The 14,197-nt window shown below is 46.7% G+C and overlaps 2 protein-coding genes across 2 annotated transcripts in view; one reads left to right on the forward strand and one right to left on the reverse strand.

Annotated features, from left to right (window-relative positions):
* CPQ (carboxypeptidase Q) overlaps positions 1-14,197 on the reverse strand; it is a 2,019,872-nt gene that overhangs the window by 1,089,243 nt on the left and 916,432 nt on the right. The window contains exon 4 of the mRNA XM_086966033.1: positions 10,090-10,297. Within this exon, the coding sequence (XP_086822159.1) occupies positions 10,090-10,297 (208 nt within the window). The remainder of the gene's footprint in view (positions 1-10,089; positions 10,298-14,197) is intronic.
* LOC147724480 (uncharacterized) lies at positions 4,727-9,017 on the forward strand. Its single transcript, XM_086966613.1, has 3 exons — positions 4,727-5,153; positions 5,433-5,994; positions 8,999-9,017. Exons 1-3 carry the CDS (start codon positions 4,727-4,729, stop codon positions 9,015-9,017), a joined length of 1,008 nt encoding a protein of 335 aa, XP_086822739.1.

Raw genomic sequence — 14,197 nt, forward strand, 5'->3', positions numbered from 1 at the left:
TGGTGATTTGTTTTGCTATCAACATTATGGAAATCATTTCTTACCCAAAACGAGTTCCGGGAGGGTTCCGGTGAACTACACACAGTGGGAACATTGTCCTGCGCCTTTGCAAGGGAGCTCGAGTACATTTCTGGGAAAATACTTATATTTTACAGATTTTAATCAATCAAATCCTGAGTCGTTTTATTTTAAAGTGAAACAGAAATTCATGTCCAAGGTCAGACTTACCGATACAAAATTGCTGTATTCAAAGTCCTTTCTTGACAGGTTAGCTGTAGATGGCTATGAGTTATGGAAGGAAGCTATTGACCTTAAATCGGTTTGGGGTACCAAAGATTGGCAGGTACAAGGCACTGAGGCTTTGCATCGTGCATGTCTCATCCCGAATCACATGTTGTTTTTAAATTCTACTATTTCCCAGACAACATGTTTTGGATTGGCTACATCTAAAAAATTAAATGCACCAACCATCCCTGATTTGGAAGAATATTCAGGTTGGAATAATTTCACTACATTGTCCATAAGTGAGATGCGAGACCTATTGCACAATTCCTCCTTTAATATTTCCAGTTTTGATCCAGAGGGGTGGCTTTTGTGGCAAAGAAGCTCTGATTCTTGCCAACGTCGTTTTTTGGGTTTGTCTGAAGGTTTTAAACATATCAGGCCGGATCCCCGTTTTGAAACAGTTCACACGGTTACTACTTATTCAGTAGGCAAATTGTGTCAGAACTGGTTACAACATTCCACTTTGGCTGCAGTAAAACTGCATCTATCACGTTTGAATGAGAATATAGAACTGAATGATTTTATAAAAGGCCCGGCTAGGGGTAGATCTAAACGCTTTCTTTATGCTGTATACAATGAAATTTGGAAATTTTCACAAGTTGAGGTAGCTAAACGCCTGAGGGCTATTGATCAAGCAAATTTGGAAAAAGTGCTTGCAGTGGTCGATAACAGTATTAACATGCTTTCTTCCAGGATTTACACATTGGATAATATTGTTTCTTCTGTTGTTGATATTGTACATGATGAAGTGTCCACGTTATACGATGGTCAAAATCAATTGCGTTCTGTAATGCAGTTTGCCTGGACCCTACAGTCACTTAAGGCTGGTCGAGTTCCCTGGACCTCATTGAACGTTTCATCCCTTTTCACCCCTTTTAATCTGACTGAAAAACAGCGCATGCTTTCAATGCGTGATGCTTCATTTTCTATGTTACATATTGAGAAGCTAGAATCCTTACCTTTCTCTGTTGCTGAAACCACTACTGCCACGTGGCTTATTCATGGATTAATTACATTACCATTTCCCTTATATAAATTTACTAACTGTATGCGGTATATTGCTATAGGAAGATATGAACCACTAGGCAATGCATTCCTACATGAGGCATGGTCATTACCATACACATACAGATGTCTGAAGGATGGAAAAGAAGTGAATCTTAATGGTGAGGAATGCACACAGTCACCTGACCATTCATTAATATGCAGACACATTCAGTTACACGGTTCTTGTAATCAGGACCGCCCAAATTTAGCATGTGTTTTAAAAGGCACGCCAGTTCCAGCAGTGGTTCCCACATTTACATTATTGGCTAATGGTAGTTATTTGCTTTTAAACAACGAGTTATGTTGTGGGTTATTAATTGGTGTGGCTTATGTGGTAACTGTATCAGAGCGTGTGGTGTGTTGCAAGAATGTTCTATACCCACCCACGCATGGGTCTTCAGATGTCTCCATCTGGCCACGGATTCCAACCTTGGAAGCGAAGTTCAATGGTTTAAGCAGAATAAGGGCCCTTTTGTCTCAAAAACAAGTGACCCTGAGTTCGGCCCGGGAAACTTATGTCCTTCACATAGCTAACACCCGCACAGAGGTGCAGGCGCTTTTAAATACTGATTTGCCGTTGCATTTCTGTGAGCTGGTGCACCAGATTTTTAATGCTTCTTCCACGACTGGGCTTGCACATTTTTTTAAATTGGTAAGCAGTGGCCTCGTGACTACGTTTGAAAAAGTTTTTGGTATCATTCCCACGTTTTTCCACTCTATTTTTTCGAGTTTGTTTGGTGGACTACCTGTGTTGCTGGCTGTAGCCGCTGGCATTTTATTGGTGTTTTTCTTCATAAAACATGGATGCCCATCCTGCGCAAGAAGCCGTTCAACGCCTCCTGACACTGTGCCGTAATCGGATGCTCAATTACTATGGAACTTTGCCGCTTGCAGCATTAAGCACAGCCTATAGATTGTCATTTCGGTTCACCGACTTCACGTGTGTCCAACCTGTGTTTCACTGCCTGAGCTGCGAGTTCGATTGGGCCATTGATTTGTGCCTATGCTTAAGGACTGCTCCTGACGTCGATTTTGATCAGCTAATGCGTCCCGTGGTGGCTCACGAGCTGATTTGTTCTGGCGAAAGAGTTATGGCCTTGGCAGCGATGAATGGAATACTGGGCCAATGGGAGATCTCTGCAGCGGCAAATGCCTTTCTGACACACAGCGTTCTGGTGAACCCACCGAGTTGTCCTCTGACGTTACAGGAGGATCCGATGCTGGAAGAGCACGTATGTTCTTTCCCATTGCTGAATTGGATTGCTGAACTATTTTCGGAGGAGGGCAGTGATTTCTTGCTGGATGCTGTTGCAACTTACTTTGCATATACTGTCCAATCGTGAGAGGCCTGGGAGGATTGTTTTGTTATGGAATATGACTTTCCCCTTGCTGGATTGGAGGAGTGAACTGTACTCAAATGATGGAGAGTTCAATCACGTGATGTCGCTGAAGATAACGTCGATATGGCACATGACTTTGGATATCGGATAAGTGCCTTGTTCTTTTCTCATACAGACATTTGAATTAATGAGCCCTGGTCCTACATTCTATGATTTTGAGACCTAGCGGATGACTTTTTTTGGTTCGAAAGTTTTATTTTTAATTTTAGGTTTGAGGCCACTGTAGGCATTCATACATATTCATTCATACATATTTTTTTAGCTTATTTTAGCTCAAAATTATTGAACTTTGCTTTCATTTTGTGTGTCTTGTTTATGATTGCCTTTTCCCTTATGTTTGACGGTGCTCGGATCAATGGGGGGGTGTCATATGGATACTTCGTTACATATATTGCGTTAAGTTAGCATGAGTGTATTACATGTTTAAACAGCCGTTTTTCCTTCGGCTTCAGTTTTGCACACGACACCTACTTGTTGTTGTCGCTTTCACCCTAGAAGCGGTGAGGTGGTTTATTTGAGAATAATATGTTATTTCTATGCTATCAGCTTTGCCTGGTACACTTGGTACAACTGTCTGCACACTGAGAGCTGAACAGTCTAAGATTAACCTAACACAAGGTTGCTGGAAGGCCTGATCCTCGCACCACATTAGACATAACACAAATAATGTTGATGCCAACATTTTGGGCTCTACGCGGGTTTAAGATAGAGTTACACGGAATGAACGAGGACACTTGGTGCTGCGCATGAAGAGAGCTGGTAGCTGTTGATGTGATCTACTCCTACTGACATTTAGAGGTATGGGGCCGCCCTGCTAAAGCCCGAATGAGACCTTCTTATATATAAAATAATATACTAAATAGGGTGCGCGAAATATAGGTGATATAGATTTCTATAGATTTTGCATTATAACATGCTATCACCATTTGCTTACTATGGATTAGTGACTATGCTGCTGACTCTGATTTTTATAATCTGCATTTTGGTATTATACAAGATACTGCGTTTGAGAACTTTGCATTGAATAATAAATATTTCAAACTTGCACTTGTGTTCTTTGACTCTCAGTTTTGGTTTGAAATGATTATATAACGAAAGAGTGTTCATGTGTTCCACGATTCCTGAGGTATTCTAAAGTTCATGTTCTGGTTTGTCTAAGACATGGATCATTCCATAATGAGCCATGAGACACTGTAGCTAGCTAGGTAAGGGGATTTCTGACACTGAGATGAGTTTTGGATCATCCTAACTCACTGAGGTTCTAGATCTCTATGCACAGTTCTGTGAGAGAACGGAAACCCTGCTACAGCACCACCCAAGCCAGTGAGTTTTACGCAGTATTAAATCTACTGTTGTTTAGACAAGATGTACCTTCTTGCTCTAATTCTTTCACAACATTACTTTCTCAGTTACCAGCGTGTCTGCCCTTGTTCGGGAACCCACGAAAGCGAGTTCCTCAATACTAATTGACAGGCAATATTACATACTTCTTTCATTCAATTTAATTCAGACTTTACCATTGAGTAGTGATGTGCTCTTCTATATTAAAATCTATTAATTCCTATCCATTAGTGACTGACAGCCAGATTCATCAATTTCAAATTCTGCAATTTCTAAATTGCGAGAAAAAGCAAATCGCAATTTAGAAATTGCAGAATGGCATTCATGATAATTTGCGAGAAAAAAAGCGAATCGCATTCGGCTGCAATCTCCGATTGCGAGTTCCCAAAAATTGGAAAGAATTCGCAGAATCGGCCGATACCCGTGTTGAAATTGCGATCTCGCAATTACCGAAATTGCAAATTGCGATCTCGCTAATTACGAGATCGCAAAAACGGGAAGTCGCATTCTGAGCATAGTGATGACATCACAACCAGGAAGTAGGCAGGTTCCACCCTCATTCAGCAGTGAGAGCCTGAAGTGGAAGCAGCATTGCCAGAGATCCCCTCCAGAGTGCCTACAGGAGAAAACCAGGAGACAGCCCAGTGCACAGCATGTCACAGGAAGCTGCAGGTGAAACTTCCACTGGAAGAAAAAGGAAAATTAAATTTTCAGAGCAAGAGCTCGAGTATTTGATAGAGGGAGTCTGCAAGGACCACAATCGCCTCTTTGGTAAAGACTCCGGAAGGGAGCCTGAGGCCGATAAGGGGAGGATTTGGGTGCGCATCCGCGCAAAAGTGAACTCTGTGGGGGTGACCCAGCGCTCTGTGGATGAGCTGAAAAAATGTTGGTACGACCTCAGAGGGCGGGCAAAGGAGAAGATCGCAGAGAGGCTGGGGGAGCGTGTTGCGACAGGTGGAGGGGAGCCCCCTGTCCCACCAAACACACCACTCGAGGACCGAGTAGAGAACACCATTAATCCACAGGCATGCGTGGGTGTGATCCAGCTGGACTCCTCCCGACTCACCCAAGATACACAAGGTAAGTGCCATGCGACTGCGACCCCCTGTCCCCTAACAATGTCCATGACTCCAGATCACCCATTTCAAACCCCAGTCATGCAGCCAAAGCACACCACAAAAGCGCTATTGCATTGTGGGGCATGTAGTCTGACCACAATTACCATCTAGCCCCATGAAGGCAGACCTGTTTAGTGAGAGTCAATCCTGCAGCGAGTCAGGGAATGGTAGCCTGCGTGCATGTAGGAAGCTTAAATGTGGAAGAAACATGTCACTAATCAACGTCCACTTTACATCACAGGTGACGCAGAAGTCCCCAGTACAGACAGCGATGCCCTGCAAATTGAGGATATCACAGAGGAAACTGAGGGAGACTTACATCTATCCCCACAGCCAGGACCATCAGGGCAAGCTGCCGCACCAGCGGTCATTCGACCAACTGCCCCTGTGGACAGTGCCACCTCTGCGCCAACAGGCGCAGCAGTACTACAGCGCGTGACTCAACCACCAGTGGGGCTGACAACACCAGCAGCATCACGCCGACAAACCCACCGACCTGCGGCTGTGAGGAGCCAGTCAAGCGGACTGGTGAGGGAGCAGTGCAATAACACTTCCCGCGCTGGCAGGGGACCAAACGTGCGGCCAGGTGGGCTCTCTATTGAGCGCCGTATGCTCCATGTCCATCAGACACAAGCCCGTCATCTCGCGGCTATACACCTCCAGCTAAACAAGACCGCCAGGAATGTCGGTCAGATGTCAGACCGCATGGAGAGGATGACAGCTGCTATGGAGGCCAACACCAAGGCCATGTACAGCCAGCGGGACCTCAACCGGCGCAGACACCGGCAGCTGCTGACCCGCCTGTCAGCATACATGCGGTCCAATAACATTATTGGCAATGCGACCTCCCAGCTCTCGCGCCGCTCCTTGGCCATGCAGGTCCAAATGGTCCAGTGCTGTCAGGACGTCGCGAGAGCTCTGGAACAGGTGACAACAGCAGTACAGGGCATGCAGGCAACTGGCCATGGCCAGGCGGGGGGGGGGGTGACAACACTAGTGAGGCTACTTCCAGCCATAGTAGCCAGTCCGTGCCACCGGTGGTAGCACCCCGCCGCAGCAGCAGGCCCTCTGCTGCCTCACGGCCGAATCAGGAGGAGGATGTGGAAAGGAGGTTGGGAGCATCTGCCCGGAGGCGGCATTGAACATTTGAACATTACCATGAGGGGCCATGCTGCTGCTACAAGCATGCCCTCCTCAAGAACATGGGACATATGACGCAATATGTCAATCATGTAAAAGTTTGGGGAATATCCACTTTATTGTGCTGTAACACTAACAAATATTCTGTCTAACTCAATCTGACTCATGTCATTATTACTATTGTCATGCATGAGTGAAGTAATGGGTGTGGGGAGTGGGTGCACTAGAAATAGTTCATGCTGATTTGGTTACGGCGCCTGTGTCCTTCTGCAGGATTCTCCCCGCGTGCGTGACGCACATGTGCAGGTGGTCGGTTGTCCCCTTCCGACTCACTGCCAGAGATGTCTACAGGTATCAATGGTAGCAATGTTGTGGAGGATTGCACACACGGCCACGATGCGGCAGCAGACCTCTGGCTCGTATTTGATGGCCCTACCAGTCTTGTGCAGTATGCAGAATCTGCTCTTCTAAAGGCCAAATGTCCTCTCAATGCAATTTCTTGTGCGTATGTGTGCAGCATTGTAACGCCGTTGCTGTGGTGTTGCAGGGTTGAGGTATGGGGTGAGGAGGTACTCACGGAGAGCGTAGCCGCTGTCACCTGAATGATAGGAGCAGAGGGTGAGTGCCTGTTCTGCGCAGCTACATTATCACAGTGTACTATTGTGGGGCATGTGTACTTACCTAGTAGGTGTCCTTCACCAAAGTCTCCCCTGGCCAGTCGTGTGTGAATGCCACTGTGCCGGAATATGAAGGAGTCATGTGTGCTCCCCGGGTACTGTGCCACTATGTCTGTGATGATTGTCTTAGCATTGCACACCATCTGGATATTGAGAGAGTGGTAGGACTTGCGGTTGCGATACATGTATTCCGTTTGTGCTGGTGGGCAGATGTGGATGTGGGTACAGTCAATGCATCCTATTACATGTGGAAATTGTGCTACATTGTAAAATTGTAGCTTGGTGTCATTCAAGTCCTGTTGGCTGGTGGGGAATGAGATGTAGTGGTGTAGCCGGGTCAGCATAGCCTCCAGGAAACTCCTTAGGCAGCGGGACATGGTGGGCTGGGATATCCCCCCTGCAACAGCGACTATCCCCTGGAAGCTTCCGGAGGCCAGAAGGTGCAGGCTGCACAATACCTGGACATGTGTGGGCACGGCATTGGTCCTCCTTGTTGGGTGCTGCATCAGGGGGTCTAGGTCCCAGATCAGCTTGATGATCATTGCCCCATTCAGGCGGTACTTAGCGTAAATTTGCTCCCTGGTTTGGACCAGAAGGGTGACCCGCAGGCGGAATATCCGCTCCTGGATCCTACGTCTGTTCCGTGCTGCTTGCTGAAGCCTTCGCCGCCTGACCACCATGTAGAGTCCTGGCATTGTGAGAGTCCTCATGCTCCAGCTGCATATCCTTACATGTGTTTGGTCAGGCCTGCACCTGTTGGTGGTTTGTAAACGCTTCTTTGAAAAGTTATTTTTTTTCCTTACTGGTTACCACCTGGTTTGGGTTCTCCTTAAATTGCGCGTCGCTAATTGCGATTTTCGGGATTTTCGCATTCTGCGATTTTTCATGAATAGCGATTGCGAGTGTTTTGCGATTTCGCAGATTAATTCACAGATTCCATGGTTTCTCGCTATTTCAGAATCGCAAATGGGCTTCTTCCAGGATTCTGCAAATTTGTTTGCGAAATCGCAATTTTTCTTTAGCGAATTCGCACTTTTAGGGATTACACTGTCATAAATTCCTTTTAATCAATTTGCGATCGCAATTGCTTATTCGCAGCTATTGCGATCGTAATTTGGCTTCATGAATCTAGCTGTGAGTCCCATCCAGGGGATTGATATTTCCCCACTACATTATTTTACGATTGAGGTACAGGGGCAGTATTATAGAAAGTGCCCCGGGCGCAATGGGCATGTGAGCCTGCTTTGTGCGCCTCTAAAGACCCTTACAGAAGGGTCTGCAGATGCTTGTGTGGCCCCTTCTGTAATACAGATAGTTCTGGCGAACATATAGCGCAAGCACTATCTCAAGGGAGTGTTCCCTCGTTTGCATGGCGGTGTGGGCCCAAGCAAGTTCGGGAATCTCTTCAACGCGCCTTCTGATAGTAACCCTCTGGTCCTACAGACCCCAAGACATCACCATGTAGGTGGGTGCAGTCACTCACTGCACCCACTGCAAGGGAATCTTTCTCCCCTCTTAAAAGTGGAAACGGGTTGCTGCCTGCAGAGTGAAACACGGAGCTGCTGCTTCAAAGTTGCTCCATATTTCGCTTGAATGCGCTGATCCTAGGGCAGCATGAGTTTGTGGCTGCCCTGAGGGCAGCGCATTCAACATAATAGAGCGCACTTTCCCTGTATGCACATGGCGCACCTGTTTGAAGGTGGCCCTGGGACAAACACAGAAAGTGTGCCCTATATGTAATAGGGCCCCAGGTGCTCATAAATGAATTGATTCAGTCCTAAAGATTTGGATGCAGAAATGTATCCCATAATTTCAAACCACAAGGACGACAAGCCAAAGTGGCACAATGAGTTACAGCACATCTATTGATTCAGAGGAGCATAAACATGATTTAGTTGGCTTTGTACATTACTCCCCCCCCACCCCCCCCACCCCCACCACCATTGTATATAATTGGATACTTGCGCGCATTATATGTTTATCTTTTCAGTCATCTGGAGATCTTTTGAGCACAGCACCGCATTCATTACATTTTCATTTTGGAATTCATTTTTTGTATCTCAATTGTGAAGATCCTGGTAGGTTTCCAAAATTATACCTTGCTTCCCTTGTTTTCTTCTCATTGATCCCCGCCTACAGATCCTTTATGGACTGCGTTATTAAAGAATACAAATGTACCTTATTTGAGATGAATGCGTAGTTAGTATTGAGACTAGATTCAAAAGGAAATGAAGTATTGTCCAGCTCAACCACTGTTACCTGCAAAAACTATTAACTCCCCAGGTTCACCTCTGACTAAGGGGCAGCTCTAGCTCTCTGAAAGGTTGTCAGAGGAAAGCAAGAGTAACCTGTATGCTACCACCCACTCCGAAATAAAGCTGCTTTTAGTTTTAACATACATGAAAATGCTTATTTCTATTTTGCAAACAAACAGAAGGGGAATATTGGCATTTTTTGTTTCAGTCCCCTGGGAGTGCCAAGACTTTATAAAGGAACTCGACCTTCGACCTTGTTGCTCTTTGTGTTCACAGAACTTCTAGGTGAATCGCAATATTGTTATAATGCGTTGCCGGGGAAACGCTATCCCATACATAACAACCTCACTTCCCTCTGCTTTTATCAAATAAATTATAGATGCCAGCGCCCAAGCAGGTTTTTCTTAAACTAGATTAACTGGTACCACAGAAAACACCTCAACTAGATGACATCAGAGGGGTAGTTTGTCCTGACCTTGGTACAGTATGCCATGTCTTGGTACAGTATGTCATGTCTTTGCATCATGTGCTCTACTGCACATACTGAGCAAGTAAGATTGCATAGTGTCCACATAGCTTGAACATGGTGGGCTGCAGTACAGGTTTAAAATGTCAGAGAACACTTTGGAAACACATACATTCCATAGGAAAAGGCATCAGACTTCCTTGCTAGCCTCATATGCTTATTCTAAAACACAAGCCGATAGCACAGAGATGATCTGTAAAAATAATTGCATTTGTACCACAGCATGATTTTAATACCTCATCAAAAATATCAATTTTGAACATGATCATCGTTCTTCATTTCGAAAAAACGATCACACACCTGTTCTGGATACTTGCTGCCAACAATTTCCGCCACAGTATTGAAAGAATCTGCATCGGGGTAGGTCCTGGCTCCCATCTTCAACCGGATGCTGATCTTGGTCCCGCGCGCAGCCATGCGCTGCATCATCTCAGCATCTTCCAGGGTGATGCAGGCGGTGGGGATTTGTGGCACTCCGGACTGGTAGTCTTGCCATCCTGTGTGGGGGCTGACATTTGTTTCATTAGTATCTCCAGGTTCAGACACAAGACAAATCCAAATAAAGGTCATAAAACAACACCACCAAATAAACCACGAACCTCAAAAAGAACACTAATGCGAACTTTTCTATTGAATGTTTATGTGAGAATTACGATACAGGTCTGTACATTCATAAGAATCAGTATACATATTGTTCTGCTGTTTTTAGAGCTGCAACAATTCTGTGTCACCAGCTTCGCACCGTGTTGGAGCGCTGCCATCAGCGTACACATTTCATTTGGTGGTAGCCGCAAGCGCAGAAAGAAAACTCGTGAGATGGGATAACACAAATACAGGGAACTTTGACTATTCCTTCATATGATGCATATTATTTCGAATTCTGTACGCATTTGACAGACTAATTCTGCAACAGTTTTCTCTTCTTGTTCAGCAAAGGAAGGTTCTGGATGAGTGAGAACGCACATAAAGATGGCCTCTAGCAAAGATGGCCGTAAATACTGCCTGCTTTGAAGTAGAACCACGAGGGCTTCTCAGGGAGAGTGTTTGGTGAAACAGACTGCCAGATGCTGCCTCCCCCAACCTCCAAACGACCTTGTCAGCATACAAGGCTGGCCGTTCAAATGAGTGTTCAAAAGAACCTGTAATCAGAGCAAAACCAGGGCTACTCATTTTAAGAAACATTTCTAGCAAAGCAGGGTTGCTGCCTGCAGGTTGCAAAGGCCAATAAAGCTGCTTTGCATGGCAACCTGCAAAAATGAGCTCGAGATGGGGATCTAAAAATGTTTACAAAAATATGATCTGTACGTGTAATGTATGCAGTAATGCAGTTTCAAATCAGATCAAAAATTTGCTTTATTCGGTTTTCATTTTAAAACACAGAAAAACCATAAAGCACAATTTTACAAATCACATTTGACATTATTATACAATTCATAAAAAATTTGTTTTTTTATTTACATCTTTAGCAGCATTTTGAAATTCTAAAAATAATTAAAATCTGAGACAGCAGCAAAAATAGGGCAAAAATCGTATGGGCTTCCTATGCTTGATGGTACACTTCAGAAATAGGGAAATATATCTCGCAAAACAGTCATTATCTAGAAGCTCCACAGCAAGGTGGGCCGGACGATATTGCCTCAAACCCCATATTTTTAAAAGGGGTTTGATCCACCTTCTCCTCTGTTCTGAATACAATTTATAGAACGGGAGTATGTGAATTGATGTTTGCGGTGAAACTCTGTCACAGGGGCAGTTTGGTAGGTTTTTGGACCAATCATTTATGGTCGGAAAACGGTTAAATACATTGAGTCTGAGATGTGTAAGGACAAATCTATCGTACCCGCTTAATGTGTAGGATAGGTATGGAAAGGGACGACCATTCGGTCCCCCCGAACGTATGATCGGGTGCCCCGATCCTCCCGGGAAACAATTTTGGGCGGGGGGCGTGTCTCGGCTGGTATGCCCGAAGCGGCGTAGCCGGGGCGCGCCTCTTTCCCGCCCAAGAGGAGTTGTCCTAGACACCTACACCAATGACCATGCCCAGTAGGCGTACCTGGGGCGGGTACACGCCCTCCCGAAGAAGAATAAAGAGAGCGGGAATCCGAAGAAGCGTCCTCTTGTTCCTGTGGTTGGAAGGCTGCACCCACTCGTTGCTCGTGAGCCCTCGACGGAACAAGGAGCCATTTTTGAGAACTTGTAATTCTTGTGTTTCTCTTTCAGAGTCTGTACAGCGAAGGATCCAGGACCGTGTCGATCGACCCGGAGGAGATAATCGAAACCATGTCAGGCAAGAAGGCAGGAAAGGGTTCCGAGACGGACCAGGTGCTTCGCATGTTGGTGAACAGAATGGCGAGAATAGAACGGAGCATCGGGCAGGTCCCAGCGCTTGGTCGGGACATGGCGGGCATCAAGAAACAATTGGCCGCAATGAACAAGCCTGGTAATCCAAAGAAGGTAATAGGCCCGGCATTGCCGGGAGTCGTCCCCGAGGGTAGAGGGAAACGGGTCAAGAGGAGGGCGGCGGCAGGGGAGGAGCCGGTCCCTGAGGTGCCCCCGGTCAGTCCTGCCGTACCAGCCGATGGCCCGGTACCAACCCCTAACGCGGGTCAACCAATTCCGGTTGTGATTACGCCCGCTAACGAGGAGGATATGCCTCCTGAATTGGCCACCCAGTTGGCCGCATGGCTCAATAAGAAGGCAAGAGGTGCTACGGCGCCTGGAGACACGGCCGAAGAGGCCAAATTACTAATCCAGCAGTTGCGGCAGTCGCGAGATGCCGCGAAGGCAAATCTCCCTCTTGTCTCCCCACAGGCTACACCAGAAGGACCGGCAGCAGGTCTCGAGAAAACGGCGCGAACAACGACCGCACCAGGTAAGCTCGCCTTGCCAGTGGCAGGGGAGGGCTCATTATCCTCAAGGCGGGAGAGGGTGGTTCAACATATACCGTTGGCCACGAAAGAGTTGATCTGGGCAGACAAATATGTCAATATGTTTTCGTTGTTAACTGACCATCGCGAGATGGAGTATGCTAAAACACAGAAAGATTTGTGGCACCCGAGCGTCTGGCGCGCCAAGATGGCAGAGTTCAGGGTCGAAGAGACGATAACAAATTGGGCTAAGGCTTTTGCAATGTTTACAGCGATTATTGGGGAACGTAAGCCCGAGGTATTGCCCGAGCTGTCTTGTTATCAGGCACGAATAATGGAATTTTATGAAACGTATGAGGGGGTGAATGGAAAGGTTACGACATTAAGTTCCGTAAAGCAAAAGAGTTTGATTCCTCTCTGACATGGGATTGCCTCGACTCCATTTCCTGGCAAAAACAGCTCCTGCCTGGGTCAGCAAGAACTTCCTCGGCAGGTGGGAATGGGTCGGGGGTTTCCCGCCAGAAGCCCGCGGTGCCCTTTCGAGCAGGCACCAGCGACGATCACCAGCCAAAATCCGGCGGGAATGGTGGAAAGCGGGGGGATCTGTTGGGGCTTCAATAGAGGCAATTGCAACAGGCCGCAAGGTACATGTAGGTTCAAGCACGTGTGTGCGGGTTGTGGGAATTCCTCACACCCGGAGAGTTCATGCAGATCGAAGAATAGCGGGTCGGGAGGTAAAGGAGGGTCCAAGCAAGACTGAGGTGGATCATTGTGAACAATTGCCTACTCCCGTTGATCTCATGGCTATGACTCCTTGGTTAAACAAATACCCGGATTATGTCTCCGCTGGGGTGTTGAGGAAGGGATTCTTATATGGCTTCCACATCCCGGCGGGGGATTTTCGTGGGGAACCTTTTTGCAAAAACCAGCTTTCAGCACAACAGAACCCAGCTGTTGTGGAAAGAAAAATCAATAAAGAGGTGAGACTAGGCCGAGTGGCTGGGCCTTTTCTGGTCCCGCCAGTGGCGAATTTCATCTGTTCCCCGTTAGGGGTGGTCCCCAAAAAAGACCCGGGGGAATTTAGGCTGATCCATAATCTATCTGCGCCAAGTGGCTTCTCAGTAAACGATGCTATTGACCCAGAAGTCTGTTCGGTGCGGTACGCGTCATTCGATGATGCCGTCACCATGTTAAATCGCCTGGGCCCCGGAGCGCTGATGGCGAAATCGGACATCGAATCAGCGTTCTGGTTGCTCCCGGTACACCCACAGGATCAGCGTTTGCTAGGTTTTGCGTTCCAAGGACGTTATTACATGGATAGATACATGCAGATGGGTTGCTCCATTTCTTGTGCCTATTTTGAAAAATTCAGCTGTTTCTTAGAGTGGGCATTCACCGAGGCCACGGGGCATAGGCATGTTATGCATTACCTGGATGACTTCCTGTTCTTGGGAGCAGCCGGCGACACGAAATGTGCGCAGGCGCTACACGATTTTTGAATCCTTATGAGGGAGTTTGGAGTGCCATTGGCACCCGGTAAG

The sequence above is a fragment of the Lissotriton vulgaris genome, chromosome 4_1 (assembly GCF_964263255.1).
Source record: "Lissotriton vulgaris chromosome 4_1, aLisVul1.2, whole genome shotgun sequence".
NCBI classification, from domain to species: domain Eukaryota; kingdom Metazoa; phylum Chordata; class Amphibia; order Caudata; family Salamandridae; genus Lissotriton; species Lissotriton vulgaris.

What these genes read in the sequence shown, in the direction of transcription:
- LOC147724480 (XM_086966613.1), top strand. Translation starts at nt 4,727, where the DNA reads ATGTCACAGGAAGCTGCAGGTGAAACTTCCACTGGAAGAAAAAGGAAA. An exon ending in ACTCACCCAAGATACACAAG is followed by an intron (nt 5,154 to 5,432) that starts GTAAGTGCCATG and finishes TTTACATCACAG; the next exon opens with GTGACGCAGAAGTCCCCAGT.